General features: G+C 42.1%; 1 protein-coding gene across 7 annotated transcripts in view; it reads right to left on the minus strand.

Moving 5' to 3' along the window:
• Window positions 1-4,337: 4,337 nt before the first annotated feature.
• LOC114566359 (lysine-specific demethylase 6B) overlaps window positions 4,338-22,193 on the minus strand; it is a 32,164-nt gene continuing 14,308 nt past the window's right edge. For 5 of the 7 annotated variants that reach the window (XM_028594751.1, XM_028594748.1, XM_028594747.1 and 2 more), the window contains exons 5-22: window positions 20,946-20,999; window positions 20,506-20,722; window positions 19,026-19,298; window positions 18,304-18,435; window positions 17,503-17,787; window positions 13,158-15,646; window positions 12,337-12,463; window positions 11,484-11,589; window positions 10,134-10,339; window positions 8,846-9,024; window positions 8,689-8,757; window positions 7,977-8,125; window positions 7,750-7,864; window positions 7,334-7,521; window positions 7,032-7,173; window positions 6,537-6,663; window positions 6,256-6,426; window positions 4,338-5,523 (exon numbers count right to left, since the gene is read on the minus strand). In XM_028594751.1, the coding sequence (XP_028450552.1) occupies window positions 5,500-5,523; window positions 6,256-6,426; window positions 6,537-6,663; window positions 7,032-7,173; window positions 7,334-7,521; window positions 7,750-7,864; window positions 7,977-8,125; window positions 8,689-8,757; window positions 8,846-9,024; window positions 10,134-10,339; window positions 11,484-11,589; window positions 12,337-12,463; window positions 13,158-15,646; window positions 17,503-17,787; window positions 18,304-18,435; window positions 19,026-19,298; window positions 20,506-20,722; window positions 20,946-20,999 (5,053 nt within the window). In that variant the 3' untranslated portion in view covers window positions 4,338-5,499. The remainder of the gene's footprint in view (window positions 5,524-6,255; window positions 6,427-6,536; window positions 6,664-7,031; window positions 7,174-7,333; window positions 7,522-7,749; window positions 7,865-7,976; window positions 8,126-8,688; window positions 8,758-8,845; window positions 9,025-10,133; window positions 10,340-11,483; window positions 11,590-12,336; window positions 12,464-13,157; window positions 15,647-17,502; window positions 17,788-18,303; window positions 18,436-19,025; window positions 19,299-20,505; window positions 20,723-20,945; window positions 21,000-22,193) is intronic. The other 2 variants (XM_028594752.1, XM_028594753.1) reach the window with 2 other exon arrangements.

Consider the following 22,193-nt stretch of genomic DNA (forward strand, 5'->3'; position numbering starts at 1 on the left):
CCATGCATTATTTACATCTGGAATAAGATGAAACCTATCCCAATTAATTGAAATCAGGTCATTTATGAAATAATTTATATTTAATTTCTTGTATTGCCTAATTCTAATTAATCTGGGTGGAAGTTTAGGCAATTTAATTTTCCAGATGCAATATATAATAGCATGGTCACTAAAACATCCATCCATCCATCCATCCATCCATCTTTGTCCGCTTATCCGGTGTCGGGTCGCGGGGGGAGCAGCTCCAGCAGGGGACCCCAAACTTCCCTTTCCCGAGCAACATTAACCAGCTCCGACTGGGGATCCTGAGATGTTCCCAGGCCAGGTTGGAGATATAATCCCTCCACCTAGTCCTGGGTCTTCCCGAGGCCCTCCTCCTGCTGGACGTGCCTGGAACACCTCCCTAGGGAGGCGCCCAAGGGGCATCCTTACCAGATGCCCGAACCACCTCAACTGGCTCCTTTCGACGCAAAGGAGCAGCGGCTCTACTCCGAGCTCCTCACGGATGAGTGAGCTTCTCACCCTATCTCTAAGGGAGACGCCAGCCACCCTCCTGAGGAAACCCATTTCGGCCGCTTGTACCCTGGATCTCGTTCTTTCGGTCATGACCCAGCCTTCATGACCATAGGTGAGGGTAGGAACGAAAACTGACCGGTAGATCGAGAGCTTTGCCTTCTGGCTCACATCTCTTTTCGTCACAACGGTGCAATAGATTGAATGTAATACCGCACCCGCTGCGCCGATTCTCCGACCAATCTCCTGCTCCATTGTCCCCTCACTCGCAAACAAAACCCCAAGGTACTTGAACTCCTTCACTTGGGGTAAGGACTCATTCCCTACCTGGAGAAGGCATTCCATCGGTTTCCTGCTGAGAACCATGGCCTCCGATTTAGAGGTGCTGATCTTCATCCCAACCACTTCACACTCGGTTGCGAACCGATCCAGTGAGTGCTGAAGGTCACAGGCCAATGAGCCATCAGGACCACATCAGCTCCAAAGAGCAGCAATGAGATCCCCAGCCCACCAAACTGCAACCCCTCCCCACCCCGACTACGCCTCGATATAATGTCCATAAATATTACAAACAAGATTGGTGACAAAGCGCAGCCCTGGCGGAGGCCAACCCTCACATGAAACGAGTCCGACTTACTGCCGAGAACCCGGACACAGCTCTCACTTTGGTCGTACAGAGATTGGATGGCCCTGAGTAGAGACCCCCTCACCCCATACTCCTGCAGCACCTCCCACAGTATCTCCCGGGGGACCCTGTCATACGCCTTCTCCAAATCCACAAAACACATGTAGACCGGTTGGGCATACTCCCAGGCTCCCTCCAGGATCCTTGCGAGAGTGAAGAGCTGGTCCGTTGTTCCACGACCAGGACAGAATCCGAATTGTTCCTCCTCAACCCGAGGTTCGACTATCGGCCGAACCCTCCTTTCCAGCACCTTGGAGTAGACTTTACCAGGGAGGCTGAGAAGTGTGATACCCCTGTAATTGGCACACACCCTCTGGTCCCCCTTTTTAAAAAGGGGAACCACCACCCCAGTCTGCCACTCCTTTGGCACCGTCCCAGACTTCCACGCAATGTTGAAGAGGCGTGTCAACCAGGACAGCCCCTCCACACCCAGAGCCTTGAGCATTTCTGGACTGATCTCATCAATCCCCGGGGCTTTGCCACTGTGGAGTTGTTTGACTACATCAGTGACTTCCGCCTGGGAAATCGACAACAATCCGCCGTTACCCTCCAGCTCTGCATCTAACATAGAGGGCGTATTAGTCGGATTCAGGAGTTCCTCAACTAAAACAGTCAAACATAATTCCTGCTTTAATAAATCTGTTTGGATGAGAAACCAAAATCCAGTCAAGAAGAGATTGACTCCGGGAGGTAACACGGGTGGGTTCTCTGATGAGCTGAGTTAGGTTTAAGTTTCCATGGTTTCTTTCTTTTTAGTATTTTTCAATCCAGTTTTTGTTAAAGTTTCCCTGTAAGATAATTTCATTTCTGCACTTAATTGAATTAATAGTAGAGACGATACAATTAAATGATTCCATTGGTGCAGAGGAAGGTCTATAGATGTTACCAATAGTTATGTATTTATTATTATGTAGGGTTATCTTTACAAAAATACACTCAAAGTGAGATGGCTCAACATCAGGGACAATTAACTCAGGGACAAGATCAGGTTGATATTAAAACTAATTTCACATGGAAGACAGTTTCATGCCTATAAGTACTTAAAGGGGACATCATGCACATTTCCAGGTCCATATTTGTATTTTGGGTGTCTACTAGAACCTGTTTACGTGCTTTAATGTTCAAAAAACATGTTTTTGCCTCATACTGTTAGTCTATCTGAAACAGTCCGTTTTAGTGCCTGTCTCTTTGAAAAAAGAGATGCTATGATTGGTCAGTGTTTCCAGGTCTTCTGTACCTGTGCTCTCGACGTCTCTGCACTGTCATCGCAGCTGGGGAATGACTGTAACGGCATTGTAGCCGCACTTTCTACCTTCATGTAGTTTAGTTGTGACATCACAACTGTACAGAAGTTCTGACTTGTTTAAAGGCACAGTTTAAAAAAATTAGCTGTGTGCATTTCTCTGTTGATTTAAAATGTTGATACTTTCACAGTAGGCTATTTATATAGTGACCTGCTTTAAATTAAAAAAAGACATTGAAAGTTCACTACCATGTGGTACCTTTAATAAGTTGGGGCTGAATATGGCTTTCGGAGAATGTGTTGAACTGTGTTTTATACAGTCTATGGTATTGAATCATGCCTTAAAGGTTTTTCAGTGAAACACATTCCATATTTGCATCCCCTCTACTTCCCCAAGAGCTGGTATACCAGATAAAGGCAAAGATTAATTGTTGAATAATTTATCAAAAACATTTTATTTTCTTGAACAACAATACAATATGTCACAGAAAAATCACAGAGGGATTTAAGACAGGTGTGGCTCAGGTTTTCTTCTATGTGAGTTTTTTCTTTTTTGAAACAATAAGTGCAGCATAAATCAAACAATTCAAGAGGAAAAAGAGCATTATTACATCCTTCAAATAATTCCAATAATGAGGACAAGACAAATAAACGAAACCTCAACGTCATTAAAAGTCACATCCCTAAAAGTCTCTGCAAAAGTGTCAAGAATTACAACTACTGCTAATGCTCATCATAAAACCACTAATGCCTCACAAGATTATGAATTTCATACAATGAAAAAACGTTTTTAAAAGATCTTGTATTCATCTGTTAGATACAGTACAAAGACATCATTCCATTTCTGTTACCACCAAAATGTGTTGAAATGGATCTAAGCACCAACCGGTTAGTTTGAGTTGTATCACTGACTTATGTCCAAATATCATTATATGCTGTTTAATGAGGGGGCATTGAGGCAAGGAGGGGTCTAGCACCATGAAAATTAAACCACCCCCCTGATTGCACCTCCCCTATCCACACTTTTTATTTTTTTAAATACCTTGTAGCCCCTTATCAAGTGAAGTACCATTTGATATGCAATAAATATGTAAGAAAACAACCATGTACAGTATAAATAATGTCACAATTTACAATTTTTCATTTTCTCTGTAATCCCCAAAACAGAAACTGACTACAAAAAGAGGTATAAAAGTGGGAAGAAATTCCCATTGCAGTAATTTAAACTAGAGTGAAACCAAATATGTTTAAGGTGTATTATATTATAGCAACAACAAAACAAACGACTGAGGTGGACAAGTTTGACCACATACAAATTAGATTTTTGATTGAGAACAGAACTACATAAATCTTCTAATAAACCTGGAAACATATTCATTATGTACAGTAAATTGTGTGCACAGACTAATGAGGGCAGGGGCTGAAATCTGAAAGTTGTTATCTGTGGAGATTTCAATATAATGACTTTACAGCTGTAATGCTGAACCTCTATTCAAAAGAAAATAGGCCTAACTTGTCACCAAATCATTGTACGTGAATACAGTCCCAGTGGAATAAGTGACAATCACATTTTATGTAGGAAGCAAGGCTTTTAGTTGTACTTCACCCTTGCATTTTAACATTTAAAACCAAAGGTTAGACTATGTAGCCTTATCAAAATGAGACATTTTATTTTAAAAGGACTAAAACAAACAACAATGACTGGGCCTTTCTTGTCATGTGCTCTTCAACAAACTGGAAATACAGTGTATGACCCCCGGCAGTGCACGGAGCCTCATCAGGACGGATGTTTGGGGCAAAATGAAAACAATGAGGTGCCATTCAGTCTGCTCATCTATTTGGCCTCAATGGCTTTTGCATGATAAGATTATGATTGTGTCTCTTTGGACATATTACTTTTTTTCAGACTGTAACGGGCACTTCATTGATACAAACATCAACGTTGACTCCCCCTGCCCCCTCTCTGTACACCGTCTATGCACACCACTGTGTATCCCATAAATTCATTCACAATTTACAATTATTTATTTTCTCTGTCATCTAGAAACAAAAACAGCAACACAAGAGGTATAAAAGGGGGATTGTTTTCCCATTCGAAAAATAAAAAAGACACTATGTCTGTTTTACGGGCGTATCATAGAAACCTCACCGACGACTATTTAGCTGGACTTGTGAAAAAAAATAATCTAATTTTTCATCTACATACTTGATTTCCAGCTAACAATGAAACCATATTAGTCCTCTAGTAAACCCGTATTTAAGAGAAACTGGTAAAACTTTTTAATTTGTTTTTTTTTAAAGTTTTTTTAAATACATACATAAATCCTTATTTGTGTGTTTAATCCTCTAATTACCTCTCCTCTAAATTCAGTTTGCAAGGCCAATGTGGTATACTTCTAGGCTGGTAAAACTTTTAAAGTATCTAACGAGAATAAATTAGATTGGAATAGCACCTCAAAAAAGTATGCAGACAGGAATTACAAATGTCAGAGTTTACCCGAATACCAAGAAAAAACAAAAAACAGGAACCAATACGATGCCAAATGTGACAATCAGCTACTTCTCCTGTGAAGCGATTCCCCTGCTGGTACAACAGAATCACAGCAAATTCATGGACATATAGAATAACTAGATTGGTGTAAAAAAGTTAGACTGAATTTGCATAAAAGTACCTGGATTTATACACAGAACCGGCTACTTGACGCCTTTGAATCACAGCAGTTTCCGTTGAACATATAACCTGATTTTCAGTGCTAGCAGTGGTAGTAGTGCTCACATTTATTTATTTTTTTTACATATCTGAAATGCTTTTCATGAGAAGTACCAGTCTAGTCATTCTATTACAAAACACACGTCCAATCAGCAGCTGGCATGGGGAAGACAGTGAGCTATAGTTGGATTGGCTGAGTGTCCATACCTTATTGTGTGATGTAAACAATACTGAGTAAACGTGATTGGCTGATTCAGTGAGTGTTTGCAGGAATAGATTGCCCTGAAGACAACATTTGTGCTGCCATTAGAGTTTTGGTTATGGCTGAAAGACACCAGGGAGGGGTCCTCACTTTGAAGAGGGTGATGGAGCCTGAAGAGAGAGAAAAAGAGGAAGTGACAGAGCTCAACTGGCTACTTAAAAAAAAGTGTGTGTGTGTGTGTGTGTGTGTGTGTGTGTGTGTGTGTGTGTGTGCGCGCGTGCGTGCTTGCATTCGTGCGCGTGTGTGTTTGCCTGCCACTGTGGGGTTTGTACCCCATCACTTCCATTAGAACTGCTTTAGTATGGAAGGATCTCCATTTGACCAGTATGGACAGGAGGAATGATTACACCAACCAAAAACTGCCCCCAGCTACACAACAAATAATGTAAACTGGGACAACAAATACACACATAAGTATTCAAGGTAATGGCTCACCCATTGCAAGCAAGCTTCAAGACTCTTAAATCTGATTTTCATATTGTATTGGGATGAACTGAACCAATGGGTGACTCGAAGAAAAGAAATCATCTACAATCTTATGGTTTACTTTGGAAAATGGTCAAAAGTAAACAAATATGTATTGAATATGTATGAAATAATGTACTAAATCATGCAACATCACTGTGTTTAGGGTTATCTAATCTATCTGAGTTTTTCACATATTTGATATGTGATACATTTTTCCTTTTGCTTGCAGCCCTGCACCTTTACACCGTAGAAGAAGACAATATGATAGGGATGAAGCAATATGTAATCCTGTTTGTACCTGGTCTAGCCTTAGAACATTTCTCAAAACTACTCTGGTTTACTGTTCATGTACAAAATTTGAAAGTGAGACAAACCAGCGTGAAGGTGTCGTAGGTTCTCATCAGCTCCTCTATCCGATACTGTTCCAGCACCACTACTCCCGCCAGCGATCGGCTCTTAGCTCGTGCACAGTCCTCGCAGTGCACCATGTAGCTCTTCTTACTGCTGTTCTCACTTGTCACAAACATGAGGTTAAACACCTCCACCTGAACAGACACAGATTTGGTACTGCAGTTAATATGTTTGTTATGCATCCCCACATATGCAAAATGTGCCTGTATGGGCAGATGGCGAGGCCAGGGGAAGAGGGACTCACGTCACACTCATTGCAGTAGTAGGCTGGCTCGTCCTTCATGCGGCTCTGGTAACAGATCTTCTTCCCTGCAGCCACCAGCTGGTCTCTCAGAATCTGGATGTGCTTGATGGACTGCAGCAGGCAGTGTCTGAGCGAGACAGAGGCGTGGGTAGTGAAAGATGTAAACGAACACACACACACAAACTCACCTCCGCTCGCTGTGTGTTGCCGTTCTCAAATTCCCCGCTTTGGGAAACAATTCTCCGACAAACAAACTCTGAGATAGCAAGCTACACGCTAAAAACAGCAAGTTTTGAAGGAAATTTGGATTGTGCAACAAGGCACGCCTGCTTGGTTCTTTCGGGGAATGATTATAAAAGATTTGAATGGTTTAAAGAAATGCAAAAAACCCAGAGTGTTTTTTTTTCTCCAATCCTAGAATGTATGTGTAGTGCAGCCAGACCTTACTCCACAGCGCTGTGGAGATAGGTCTGGCAATGCAAGACTACATCTTACTTGATCATCTTGTAGGTATCTTGGTTGGTGATCTTGATGGTGCGAGCCACATTCCATGAAACGTGGATCATGGGAACGATTGACTTAACCTTCTTTACCGCGTTCCACTCATAGCGCTCCAGGGTGAGTTGATACTGGTACGCTGGGAGAGCAAAAAAAAAAACACAAACAGTGGTGAGACTGAAAGTAGGCAGCAACTATTTAACAGCGTATTTAACTTGTAATTTGACACACAGACCAACACATGAATGTCAAGCTTTTAGCTGCGGTCTTTCCCTATTCTTTTGGTCCTCTAAACTTACAGTTGAGTGGTCCCACATTCCAGGCGATGTTGTTGCACCAGCCCACCGCCTGGACCCAGTGCACAGTCCCCGCATTAATCCACACCAGGTCACCCGGTCTCTGAATGAAGCGGTACACAGGGATGTTGGAGCTGTAGAGGTCTTCCAGGACTGGCCACCAGGACCCCGTCAGGTAGTCTACTCCATGCCTGGGGATGACAACAATTCAACAATTATTGGATGAGATAATGTATGATTATGTGTAGGTTAACTGTATGTTTATGCGCAATGTGTCGCTATTTCGTTTCTCTCGAATGCTCAAGACGAATTTCTCCTATAGGAGACAATAAACGCTTATCTTATATTATCTTAATTTCCGCATGCACAGAAACTGTAGCTTATTGCTACATGTGTTGCTAAAAAGCCTCTTCACTCACTTCTCACAAAAGTCGTTGATAGCCTCCCAGTAGTGCTCGTGAACAGCGAACCACTCACAGTCACCAGGCCCGATATTGATGTTCACGGAGCAGAAATTGTTGTTCTCTTGATGACCTGATGAGATGCGCAAACAGTCAGTTTCTTCATTCAGAAAACGTCCTCCATTTGAAAACCCCAGCCAGAGGTTCCCTAGTGCCCAACTGTGTTGTCAGACACAGACACTGACCTGGCGTGCGGCTGCCTGGCACCTTCATGTAGAGCTGGACGGTGTTCATGCCCAGGATGGTGTGACCGACATGACTGAGCATGTTGTTGCTGGATTCCACACGCATGAAAGCTGGCAGCTTCAGCAGCTCCTGCAACTGGGGCTTCCACCTAATAAAAACATAATGGCGCGTAATGTAAAACTACAAGTACCCTCAGTGAGTTCCGCAGTGGTGGAGGAAGTATTCCGATCCTTAAAAGTACTAATACAACACTGTAAAAATACTCCGTTAGAAGTAAAAGTCCTGCATTGAAAATGTTACTTACGTTAAAGTATGTATCATCAGGAAAATGTACTTAAAGTATTAAAAGAAAAAGTACTCGATGCAGAAAAATCCTCACATTGTAGAAACTGGAAACGATCCAAACACTTCTGTGTTTAAATTGGCTAATTGTTTCAGCTGTACTTGTAGGCCGTTATAATGTTGGGTAGTTTAATTTATAATAAAACATTGTATTTAATAAACTACATGTGTTTTGTGTGCAACATTTTTTGTAAAGTAACTAGTAATTAAAGCTGTCAGACTGATGTAGAGTAATATTTCTCTCTGAAATATAGTGGAGTAGAAGTAGAAAGTGGCATGACAAGAAAAAGACTCAAGTAAAGTAAATGCACCTCAAATTTACCACTAGAGCTCAGTTTGATTGGGCAGAATTTAATAACATAATCTCACCTTTTAGGGTCAGAGAGATCAATATTGGTCCCGAATTTAATGATTTTTCCAGATGCTTTTTGCTCTGAGCTGGGGGAAAAGACCAAATACCGAGTTGAGTATTGTTACCACCGTCAAGAGTGAATTCTTTGTACAGACAGATCAGTTTTGTGCTAACCTGGGTGTGCTGTTGGCATGAACAGGTTGGGCTTTGCTTAGGATGGTAGCAGAACAGGCTTTAGTCGAAGCAGAGCTGCTTTTACGGTTGCCTGATGTCAGGGCAGCTTTTGTGGTGGCTGATGTGTCTGAAGACTTGGCCTGCTCTCCTTCCTCTTCATTCTCGCTCTCCTTCTCCTCCTATAACACATCTGCATGAGCTTAGCTGACAGGTTGGCCAACAGCTAAAAACTAATGCATCACTATATACAGGGTGCGATTAGTTTTTTGATCATGCATAACAAAACAAAACTATGCAAGAATTAAACCCCCCTCGCAATACCATGGATACAGTGCCACTCGGCAAGGCATGCCAAACACTTAAATATGCACTTCAATATTCAATGGAAAATACAAAGCTTTCAAACAAGAGAGCAGAGCTCACTTTGCAGCGAAAACAAAATACTTTCACCCAGGAAACGCTCCTTCGTTCCTCGGGAGTGTTTTAATCCAAACCATGATCTTTTTTTCTGAACTTAACTAGTCATTTTGGTGCCTAAACTTAACTGGCCTTTCTGGCTAAACTCCAACATGGCCTCTGAAAGGACTGTGATCTGGCGGTGCTGCTCGGATTTTATCGTTCTATCGCACTATAGACTGTTCACGTTACAGCGCTTTACTTAGTTTACAATACTTGCATTTTAGGTATATAATGGTCTATTGGTGAAGTAGCATTGATCACGTTGAGGGGGGGGGAGATACATTTTATAAAAATAATTCAGCAGAAGCAGGGATATGTAGACCAGAAAGGGGAAAATCCCACGCAACCTCCCCCCAACAAATTGCACCATGACTATATAGTTCACTTTCAAGCTTAGTCCTGGTCAAAGGTTATGTGAAAATGGGGCGCATGGTTAGCTCACCTGGTTGAGCATGCGCCCCATGTACAGAGGCGGTGGCTGCTGGTTCGGTTCCGACTTGCAGCCCTTTGCTGCATGTCATTCCCTCTCCCCTTTCATGTCTAAACTGTCATATCAAATTAAGGCCTAAAATGCCATAATCTAATAAAAAAGTTTACGTGAAATACATCATTTACCAAAAATATCTGTGGATGTAAAAACACAATGGAGATGATGGGATGTTTGGAGAGTTGCAAATTGGATTCACCTAACTCTCTGAACTGGACAGAAAAATCATTTGTTTCAGTTATTCCGATGAATGTCACCTGTTCACAGGGAGATGCATGTTTTTTATCGTACCTAAGAGAAAATTCTAAGTACAAGTAAATTGCTGATTGGTGAAATGTCTACCTGCAGGCTCTCCTGGAAGCTGGAGGCCTGGTACAGAGCGTATTTGGCGATGGTGGTGTGTGAGCGGCTGCTTTCGCAGGGCCACGTCTGCGTGGAACCACAGGGATCCCAGTTCTCATCAGCGGGCTGCTGAACCTGAGTCCTCACTTCCACTGCATGCTCCGCATTGGCCTCCACCAGAGATTTGGTGGAGAACAGACCAAGGTCTCACATAGGGAAAGGAAAGCAGAGAACATATAATTACACAGATTATTATCAGATAAATACCAATTTCCAAACTTTGTATTTTATTATATTCATAGTTTGAATACAGAGAATGACACAAAGAAAAGGGTGTAGGAATAGAAATGAGATCAGTTTATCTACACTGGATGATTGTAAAACCCACACACTGAAATATGTAAATACATCCAAAGTAGCATTCCTCGATCATAGTACAGACTACTAGTGGCCATGCCATCACGTCATGGTTGTGCATACATGGTCTGCATTCAAATATGGATCATAAAGACACAATTGTGACTGTGAGGATGTGTTGCTGTATTTGCAGATTGTAACGATTGTGAAAGATACGGCGTGGAGAAAGGGCCAGCCAAGTATGGCCTTCACATATTTTTTGTTCAGTATAATTTACTCAGAATATTAAAGGTCTAAAATGTCATGTGTAAAAATGTCTCCTACATCCAAAATAATCCCTTTCAACCTGTTTTAAACTTGAAAAAATCATGGAGAGCCAACCCTCATTTCAGTTCATGTTGCGAATTGTATGTTGTTCAAAAGAAAATGTAATTGTAAAAACTACAACTATAACTAAAAATTGATAAATAAATAAGGATAATATGGATATAAAATAAAGGAAATTTCGGTAACGCAAGTACAAGTAGAAGTTAGGAAGTTTAAAACCAGATTCCGAAATTATCCAAAAGGCACAAGTGAGTTGTAATTTGTTCCAGGAGTCAGGTGCACTAAAGTTAAAGTTCAGATCGAGGTTGTGGAACATGAAGCGAAAGCCAGTCAGCAGAGCGAGTCTGATAAGGTCTCTCTGAGTAACAGAGCACGTCTGTAAGGTAGTGTGGTAGTTTTTCCAATAAGAGCCTATGATATGCTACATTTACTGTATATCTGAATAAGCAATGTCTCCTGCTCTTTTCCTTTCTCCTCCACTGCCCCTTGCATGACAAGTTTCAGAAAACCATGAATAAAAGGCTGTAAATAATGTCAATGTATTAATGAAAACCCAAACCTACAAAACTCATTAAGGTTAAATGGAATTTGATAAATGTTGCTGGGCTTAACAGAGTAATTTGATTGGGTTAAATGAAGTGAGAGGAGTGTGGTGTATAAACTCACTAAGGCGGAGGGAGCCAGCAAGGCCTCTGATGACAGTGACTGCATTTTTGGGATCAGTGCAGAACTGTAGCAGAACTGGAGAGAATGCGTCCCTCTTGCTCTCCAACTGCAAAAGAAACGCAGAATAATTATGAACATTTGAACGCAGCGGAGGAATGAATTTTTGTCTTGAAAACAAATGAAAAATACTGACAGTAGGTTGGTAACGTGTAGATGTCTAAGGCAGCTCTCTCTGCTGCTATCGAGAAAACAATCCAAGACATAATTCAAGTGATATAATTCCAAGATGTATGGTGGTATTTTGCAGATTTTGCAGAGTCTACAGCCATGCTAGGGGCTCTCTGAGGCTGTACTTAGGCACAGCGGTGCTTTGAGGTAAATGCTAACGTCAGCATGCCAACATGCTCACAGTTACAATGCTAGAATGCTGATGTTATGTGTTGGCCCATCTTAGTTTAACGCGTCAGCATGCTAACATTTGCTAATTAGCACTAAACACAAAGTACGGCTGAGGCGGATGGGAATGCCAGAAGTTATGAGAGTATTTAGTCATAAAAGGGTTAGACTAATTCAAATTTTGCCGGTAGATGAAAAGTGAAGGCATCACTGAGGTCGTTACGTCGTTATCATAAGGGGAACGTGAATGTTTGTACAGAACTGTACGCCAATCCATCGGATAGTTATTGAGATATTTCAGTTTGAAGCAAAGTTTTGGACGGACCTAAAGGCCGACACTGCCATCCCTAGAACCATGCCTCTAGCATGGCTAAAAACACATTGTTAGGAGTTAATACTTGATGATATAACTTGTTGGGCTGGATCATGGTGACGATGCTAATCTGTGTGGACTCACATAGATGCTTGGTGTCGGAGGGTTAAGCTTTTCACGAGGAATCGGGATCTCTGAGGCAATTTTAGGTTTAACAGAGAAGGCGGGAAGCAGGAAGGACTCCTTGAATTTGCCCTTCACCCTCGTCCCCCTGGAAAAAGATGGAAAGACAAAATGTTAAGAGGATCAACTTATGCCTACCATACACTCAAGTGTGACACCATCTCACATCTAAAGACAATCTGTCATAATGGCATAATGTTTTTTAGTCACAGTCTAGAAGATTTTTACTACCAAAGACTTAAAACGTACGATAGTAACAATGAATGACATGAATAAATAAATAAATAAGGACCATGTCTACAGAACAGGGCATGTTTTACTGGTTGTACAGTATAACATATATAAATAAAGAGAACAGGACACAACTTTTCATTCGCTTCTCTGACTCAACAACCCGTTTTGTTGTCTCTATCTATTTCTTCACTTACACGGTCACTCTGTCGAAATATGCACACACGCGGTACGCTCCATAGGATTTGTGGATCCGTGCACTGTCGTGCACTAACGTGCAAGTGGCACGGTAACTGGCCAATGAGACATGATCATTATAGCGTTTCAAGCGGGCTCTAAATCAAACACAACCAAGCCACACAGCCATCGGACGGGACGCAGCACTCCACAAAATATTGCATACTTACCGCGACACTTTCAATATAACATTGCGCAATGTGACAATGCAATTACGATATTGAGTCGATATATCATGCACCCCTAGTGTAAGGTCTGCAAAGGATGTAAAACAGATATGAATGAATGAGATGCCCAGACTCCAGACTACTCACTTGCAAGCTCTGATCACTTCAGCGCCCGTGTTTTTAATACTGATCTTGGAAAGTGGGATTCTTTGCTCTTTCATCTCTGATATGTTGAATGTTTGTCTTCCGACACTCTCCACTTTAATCAAGAGGATCTTCAGCTCCTTACACAAGCCCATGGACAATGCCTTCAGTTTGAGCGGGTCAACTGGAGCTAATGAGCAGGGAGGCTTGCTCGCTGGGTTGGAAACACATGATTTGGACGTATTGATTGTTGCACTTGACACAGTTGATGCTGATTTTGAGGTCTGGGTGTTTGTGTTTCCAGCTGCGGAGTTATTTTCTAACTCACTGACATCTTCCTTCTTCTTCTTCTCCGTTATCATCTTTACCTCAGCGTTCCCCGTGTCCACTTTTTCTTTTTGGATGTGTATGCCATGTGGGGTTAGATTTTCCTGAGGAATCTGGCCCTTCGTGCCATCTATCTTCGCTTTGTTTTTAGGACAGACGATGCTGCTTTCTTCTGTCTTTATCTTAATCTTGATCTCTCCCTCCTTAGCCTTTCGTTTTCTCTTTCGGTTTGTACTTATGCATTTTGTCTCTTCGCTTGGTACTCTCTCTTCTTTGGTAGAGACCGTGATGAGGCTGGTGAAAGAGGCTGCATGTGTTGTGGTCAGTCTCAGCTTTGCACTCAGCGACCCGTCCAAAAGAGATGACTCTGTACTCTCAGTGAGGATCTCCACATCCACACCCTCTTGTTCCTCTTTTATGTCGGTCTCAATTTCTTCCTGCTTCTCCTGCGCCAAGGAGTCCGCGACAGGCTCCCCCAGATGTGTCGGACTGTGGGATTCCAAAAGCGTGTCTGAGGTAGTGTGAGTTGGTGACTGATTACCGGGCGTGGACGATGCTGTAGCTTCTGATGTGGGGGAGAAATCCTGATGCTCATGAATCTCCGGCCCCAGTTCAAAAGAAGAGGAGTACTTCACTCCTCCGTTGGTGCCAGCGGGAGGCCCCCCAAATGGACCGCCTCGACACGCGACTCTCTGGCCTCCGAGAAAGTTGGCCAGGCTCTGGAAGACATCATCCAAACCGGTTTTGTGGTGGCGAAGCTCACAGAGAAGAGAGCCGGAGGTTTCCCCGCCGCTGTCCACCTCTTCGTCCTTTTCGTCCTCGCCAACTTGTTCCGTCGCGCGAGGCAGATCGCCGACTTCGGACACGCCATCGTGGGAGTAATCAGCCGCTGGGCTTTCACAAGCCTCCTTATTGGTATCGTCGCTGTCGACAAGCGGAGGAGGCGGAGAGAAGCACTGGGTGGGGCTGGGCTGAAGAACGGGTCTACTTATCACTCCCTTTTCTAGCTCCTCTTCGTCTTCTCCCAGAGTTGATACTGGAGAGCCCTGCCAGCTGAGAACAGGAGGGGTATTCGCAAGGTTGTCGTCCATTTCCCTCAAATGTCCCACAGGCTGTAGGTCTGGAGCGTTGAGAACCCCTCCCTGCCCAGCGTCTTTGCCATGGATGGGCTGCTCTAAGCTAATATAACATGCTCTACTGAGAGGCGCCAAGGCTTTAAATAAAAGGGAGGGGAGTGGGTCATCGGGCTTCGCCTGTGGTTGGTCTTCTGATCGGGGTGAGACGATGGTCTGGATGGGTCTGGTGTTCCTGGGAAGAGACTGGATTCGTTGTTTCCTGACAGGCAGTTTTGGGGGACTGCCATTCTTCTTGGGCATTTTATGATTTCCGGATTTTGAGGATGGTTGCGATGTGCAGCTGGGATGAGGAGTATTTGTGGATGGCCTGTGTGTCCTCTCCGCTCGCTCACTCCTCTCCCTGTGCTTGTGTTTGGGCGCCGACTGGCATGGATTCTCTGGGGACACGGTTGTAGTCTTCGTTTTACTCATCTTGGCCTCTCCTGAAGAGTTGGAAGCAAACATTTCATTTTCTGTGACTTTCGTTTTCAAGCCTAACTTTCTTTCCCTCCTTGCTGCTTTGTCCCTCTTCTTTTGTTTCTCGGCCAACCTTTTTTCCTCTTTTTTCTTCCGCCTCTTTCTCTCTTCGCCTTTTCTCTCCTTTTTCACCAGCTTCTCGGCTTTTTTGTGTTCTTCCGACTCCTTCTCGGGCTTGTTCGCTCTTGATCTGCTGTGGGTGGACTGTCGCGAGCAGAGGGGCTGCGAGGCCTTTCGATATTTGACGTCTGAAAACCTGGATTTTGCACCGGCGTGAGATGTGAGAGACGTGGTGGATGTCAGGCTAGGTCTCGGGGTGCGATTAGGGCTTCCCTGCAGTTTCTGCTGTCCACTGAGGCCAGGACTACACTGACGAATGATTAGTGGATCTTTTCTGCCACCGGCCACTGTGTATGGAGAGGGACTGGAAGGAGCTCGTGGACTGCTGCTTGCAGTAGAATCTCCAGCGTTAGGGCTGCAGAGGAGGGAGGAATAGGGAGGGGAGTCTGCAACAGCAGACTTGGAGAGGGCTGGATCCCGGGAATTGCCCCTTTGATGAATGCGCTGAGGTTCCTGCAGAGTTAAGATTACATCTGTTTAGACTTTTGTTCAGGGATGGGACACTCAATTACATAGAATCATATACTGGTACTTAGAGCTGGGCAATATATCGATATCATATCGAAATCGTGATATGAGAGTAGATATCGTCTTAGATTTTGGATATCGTAATATCGTAATGGCATAAGTGTTGTCTTTTCCCGTTTTTTCAAAGACTGCATTACAGTACAGTGATGTAAGCTTACCAGACTGTTCTAGCGGTTCTATTATTTGCCTTTACCCACTGTAAATATTTTGTGAAAGCACCAATAGCCAACACGGTATCGATATTGAGGTATTTGGTCAAAGATATCGTGATATTTGATTTTCTCCATATCGCCCAGCCCTACGTGTACCGTTATACTTACATTCATGATGTTATTAATAGCAACTTAGGCCTAGTGAAATGGCATGGAAACGTGAATTCAAATAATATATTCAGTCTCTCAAACCTACAGACACTAAAAACGGACAACACTGTCATACTGTACGGTAAACTTTTAGAAGTATAATGTATTTTGTTTTGTCTCTTATTGTAATTTTATATTATAGTTTATTCATCCCCTTCTACATAATTTTTTTTTGTTGATAACACTTTTTATAAGTCCTATTATAGTCCTATTATTGTTTATCTGTTTTTTTTAAGATTATTTTTTTAGGCATTTATTATATAGGACAGCTGAAGATGTGAAAGGGGAGAGAGACGGGGAATAACTTGCACCATAGGGCCGCAGGTCAGCATGGAACCTGCGGCCGCTGCGACAAGGACTGAGCCTTTGTACATAGGGCGCACGCTCTACCAGGTGAGCTATCCAGGCACCCCTGAACTGTTGTGCGTTTTAATTGGGGGGGGGCATAGAAACAGCTTTTGAAAGGGAAGAGATATTGAGAGCTTAATGTCCAATGTACTTGATTAATCAACAGAGTTGCTTGGATACAGAATGTAATACACTCTACCTTTTTATTTAGAAATAACTTATGTGTGCTCATGCTGTTTAACCCTTAGAGAACGGAGATCCCGCAGACAGCCGCTAGAAACTATTAAGTGCTCATATTATGCTCATTATCAGGTTCATAATTGTATTTAGAGGTTGTACCAGAATAGGTTTACATGGTTTAATTTTCAGAAAACACCATATATTTATTGTACTGCACAGTGCTGCAGCTCCTCTTTTCACCCTGTGTGTTGAGCTCTCTGTTTTAGCTACAGAGTGAGGCATCACACTTCTGTTACATCTTTTTTGGGAGTCGCACATGTGCAGTGAGTACTGCTAGCTTGTTTGTTGAGTGTGAGGGAGTGCCACGCTAGCAGCTAGGCGAGCATTATAATGTGTTACAAAGTGACCACGTTTGTCACGGAACTAAAGGCTGGACTACAATAGAGCTGTTTGGAGCAGTTTGTGAACAGTGTTTTCTGTTGGAAATGCTAAGTCCCTTTGGGGTGGACTTTGGGCATTTTCACTTTGTAAACCTATAAAGATACACAACACAATAAAGGAAAGGCGAAAAGCCAAAAAGCATAATATGATCACTTCAAGATGAAACTATCAAAACGCCCTTACGCTCAGCTCATAAAAATGAGCATATCTCAAAAAACATGGAACCGTGTCCGATTTTTTTATTTCATTTTATTTATGACACAATTTAAATAATTGTATAAATGGTTATGGTTTATCGACTTGCATAACCTTTTAGCTTAGGTTGTACTGATTTTAGGGGCATGAAGCATTTGAAGGTACTCCAAGAAATGACATCACAATAAGAAAACCTACCAATGTAGGCACTGGCGGACCAATTCTTTTGCAAAGGGTTAAATGTTTATTTCTCACTGTGCTTTGTTTGTGGTGATGGCTCCATGAGTCCTTCTCCTCCAGAGGGTGTAGCTGCGGGTTGTGCTGTAGGGCTCTGGGGTGGCCTGTGTGCCGTTGATAGTGGTAATGGTGGTTTTGGTGGCTGTAAGGCACGCAGGTGTGGTCTGCTGGTGAAGATGAGATTTTCCGGTCGACCTTCCCCCTGCTCCCGTGATGTGGTGGTCTGCTGCCACAACTCTGGTTTGGAGCCGCTAGGTGACTGTTACTGAAGCCGTGTCCTCCAGCTCGCAGTTTAGAGTTTTCCTGCACATTTCAAAACCAATAATAGAAATCAACTAAAACTGATGTTTGCTCAATTTCATTTTGTGGTTAAAAAAAAAAAAAAAAAAAAAAAAAAAAAAAAGCCCATAACATACTAAAAGATCCATCTCAACCCCAGACACTCTCTGTTTGAACTGCTGCTCTCAGGCAGACATTTCAGGACAATTAAAACAAGGACAAACAGACTCAGAAACAGTTTTTAATCCAAAAGCCATAACTGCACTCAACGCTTCTTGGGTTTAAAGAATGAATCATGCAGTGAATGTCTTGTTTGTATGATATGCCTGTCTTTTGTGTTTTCACTTTCTTTAAAAAAAAAGCCTCTTTTTTTTACATTTTTATAGAGACTTTTAGAGACTCTTTTATATGCATTTATTTATTAACCTGCTTTGCACTTTTGCTGATGTTTTGCACTGAAAGGACCTCATTCACTTGCGTTATACATGTACAATGACATTCAAGACTCTTCTATCCACTGATTATAGAAGCTCACAGTACCTGTTGCTGTGTTGTTGAGGTCCTGTAGTCAGAGTGGTGGCTATGACCCGATCTGTCACTAAGAGGCTTCCAGTCATCTTGGTTGCAGCGGTGGGCAAGTATAGGTAAATGCCTTGACCCAGGATGAGATGACTAAACAGAGAAGCATAAATATCCTGTCATACTAGATTAGGGTTTTACCAATGGGTGGTGCTATTGCACAGGAATGAAAGGCTGTGTACAGATAAACAGGCTAGATTTAACAAAGGAGTCAAAGTTTGTTGTGCTAAGCCAATGTTTCTCATAAAGGGGGACTAAAACATTTCAGTCCTGCATAATTCCTTAAGTAATTGTACACTATAATATTTAATGGATTTAGTGATTCTAAACAATGGAAATGTAGCATGAAAGTCCTTTTCAGTTACAATATTGTTGTTAAGTAAATCGGACACTGATGGGGCAGCGCTGTAATGTGCCTCTTTCTGTCTTTCTTTATTTTTATTTTGAACAAAAATATTACTAAACACAATGCACAGCAGTGCATAGCAACACACCAAAAGAAAAAAACATGATCTATAAAGTGTATGTTCATTCTGCCCGAAAAGGAGCGGGACAAAGCCGAAGCTTGTTATTTTTCCCACCCCTCATTTAACTTTAAATAGTTCCTGTATATATTTTGTATATGCATGTTCATATATTTTATATTATATATTCTTTATATAGCTAGACTAAAGGTTGATTACCTCTGTAAAGTCACCAAACTCTACCTGATCAGGGCCAGAGTCCCTTTTCCTCTTGGCTGGACACTCTTCCCTTGGGGATAACGGGTGCAGTGGAGGGAGACTGTGCTGGTGCAGCGGGTCTCTCCGCTGGTGAAGGGCTGGCCGTTTCCAGGGTCCTGGTCTGTTGTTTATCATTCTGTCTGGAAAGCTCCTGCGGCAGTCGGAGTGGGCCCATCTCTCCGGTGGTGGGGATTGGAGTTCTCGGTTGTTGCGATGCAGGCGAGGGCCGCCATGCTAACAGTCAAAAAGCAAATTTTGCTGTACAATTAATTGTCTCTGAAATAATTGCGATTAAATATATATATATAAATTCTGTATTTATTTATTACTTTTTTTTAACAAATACAAGTTTTGAATGAATCTCAGGGTACATCTTTTAGTTATCACTGTTATGTGACCCAGATAATGTAATAACACAAGTACACAGCCTATGAAGTAAACAACGCCTCTTTCTTATCATAAAATAACTGGCTCCCCCCTTCTCATGTTTTTTAAATCACTTTTATATGTGCTGTGGATTACTTTTTTCCATGTCATTGGATTGCGGCAAAATACGGATCTTTTTTCTTAATGTGTCTTAACGTTTTATGGTGCGATTGCGCTGCGTTTGGAGAGGCATCTCAACAGACTGTAGGTCGAACACTTTTTTTCCATGTCATTGGATTACGGCAAAATACGGATCTTTTTTCTTAATGTGTCTTAACGTTTTATGGTGCGATTGCGCTGCGTTTGGAGAGGCATCTCAACAGACTGTAGGTCGAACACTGATTGTTCACCGTTACATTTTAGTTGAATTATTCCGCCACCGTCTGTCTATTGCGTTCCAAGACAGCCGTGCCGGGATTGGCGATTGATTATTACCCATGTGTGCTTTGTTGAATGGTCTCAATGTTTTATTTCATGTGAAAACTAGTTTACTAGAGGAGTAACTTAGTATTTGAAGTAATGCAGTAATGCAGGAAGTGTGCATTTAGTTTCCATGCTTATTGTGTTTCCCCAACAATGTTAGTGAGTAAATCTACTGAAATGGCCACCACACCATAACAGAGGAGTGTGATGCGTAAGATGAGAAAGCAGAGGTTAAGCCAAGTTTCTCATAGCTGTAAAAAAAACAATGGGCATCTGTACGTCTTTACCAAACGCAAACCAGTATAGCATCAATGAAATGTTGGGGAGGGTCATGCCTCTTTTCCTAATCATTTTGGAGGGTCGTACAAAATGTATTGCCGGTGAAGGGAGGGTCCCAAAACTCCTCCGGTGGCCCCTTAAATAAATAACGAACAGTCCCCAACAAAAAACCACAAATATGTAAACAAATTGACAATTATGTAATAACCGTTACAGGCTTATCTAAGAGTCAAATGATGACACACTTCTAGTTCATGCAGTGTGAATGTCAACTCATTTGAAAGTAGTACTGTTCAGGGTCTGCAGGTCTCACCACAGAGTTGCTGACACTGCTGTCCCAGTTAGTGTAGCGCTCCTCTGGTCCTGTTAGGTAACCGCTGTTGGTGCCAGCTCTGTTGTGGAATGAGCGTGTGGAGTTGTGGTGCCAGTTCTGGGCCTCAAAGGCCTCTTTGCCATCCCAGAGACGTAGAGGCTGTCTGTGCCCCCTAGAGGTACCCTTGTCCTGGACATGGCTGACTGTCCTCTCCCCCCTAAGCAAAAGACCAACTGAACTAAGCAACAACTTTGATGATGCAGATCAGGTGTTGTACGGTTCTGCTGCTCAGGGGGAAAGTACAAGTGAAGCTGAGTATCCCAGTAGTTTCAGTAACAAATGGATTGCAGCCCAGAACTTATTTTGAGAACGATTACCTGTGCCTTAAGAGGCAAAACTGCAAAATGTAGCGTATGGATGATTTACACTGTTTTACTCACCTATTATAAAGACGACTTGATGCTGGATGTGATTGATTGCGCCCTCCTTGGCATCTGTGGTAGCGAAAAAAAAAAAAAAAAAAAAAAAAAAAATAACATAACATAAGATAATAATGCAGCCGAGACTTGAAAATATACAGCCCATAAGCAAATATAACAAATGCTGCCATAAGTCTCTTTTTTCAAGTGCAGGCTCCTGTGTATGTACACTATTTTTAAAAATGTCTTAATCAAGTTTTTCCTTGTTGATTGCTAATTTTGCAACACTCAAAATGAGAAGTTACTTCAGGAGCATTTCTTTTAGTGACTACTATTCAATACCTTATAAGGAAAAGCCAGCCACTGTCAATAAACTTCTACCACCTCACTAAATATGGAGTTAATTTGGATAGCTTGCTAATAAAGCAGAGGGTTATATTGTCATTGTGACTATATTGAACTTCACTTCACTATAGACTATTGGATAACCCAGTTATTATTATTTATATTTTTTCATTATAAACATGCATTTTGAGGTCTTTAATTAAACTTTGAAAGGAAAATTGTGGTGGTGCTATTTTTCTCAGTTGAATTGGATTACATGTTGATACAATTTACCAACCTACAGTAGTGCATGTTGCTCAATGCAAAACCTACCACTGCTATGCTAAGAGGTTTTCAAATATATTTATGGTTTGTAGTTAAGTATATATGTCACACCTTTTAATCGGAGTCCCAAGTACTACTGCCAAAACCACAACCAGTTAGGGCTGGGTATCGTTCAAAATCTTTCGATCCGGTGCCAATTTTGACACCTCAGTTTCGATGCCGGTTCCTAACGATACCTTTTTCGATACCATATGTTTTAAAATCCATTTCAACATCAACAAAAATACATTAAAAACACAAAGCTTTTATTTTCCAACTTAATTGTGAATCAAAGCAGTTATCAAAATGTAAAAATTCGGGTAAAACTGCTCACTCAGAGTAACATTAATAACTGATAGTCATGAGGGCAGAGAAACCACCGTTGTGCCTGCTTGTCTAAGAGGAAGTGTAACATCAACAGCACCACGACCGCTTTCGGCTTGCTATTAATATCATATCGCTGCTGTCTGCGTGAAGTTTTGAAAAACTGTAATCGCACTTGAAACCACTTTATCGGCATTGCTGTGACTCACTGTGACTTCAACAAAACTACAGAGCCGACGACGTAGTTTACTCCGTCCGCACCTCTCTCTGTGTGTGTGTGTGTGTGTGTGTGTGTGT

Source organism: Perca flavescens, chromosome 13 (genome assembly GCF_004354835.1).
Source record: "Perca flavescens isolate YP-PL-M2 chromosome 13, PFLA_1.0, whole genome shotgun sequence".
In the NCBI taxonomy this organism is placed as follows: domain Eukaryota; kingdom Metazoa; phylum Chordata; class Actinopteri; order Perciformes; family Percidae; genus Perca; species Perca flavescens.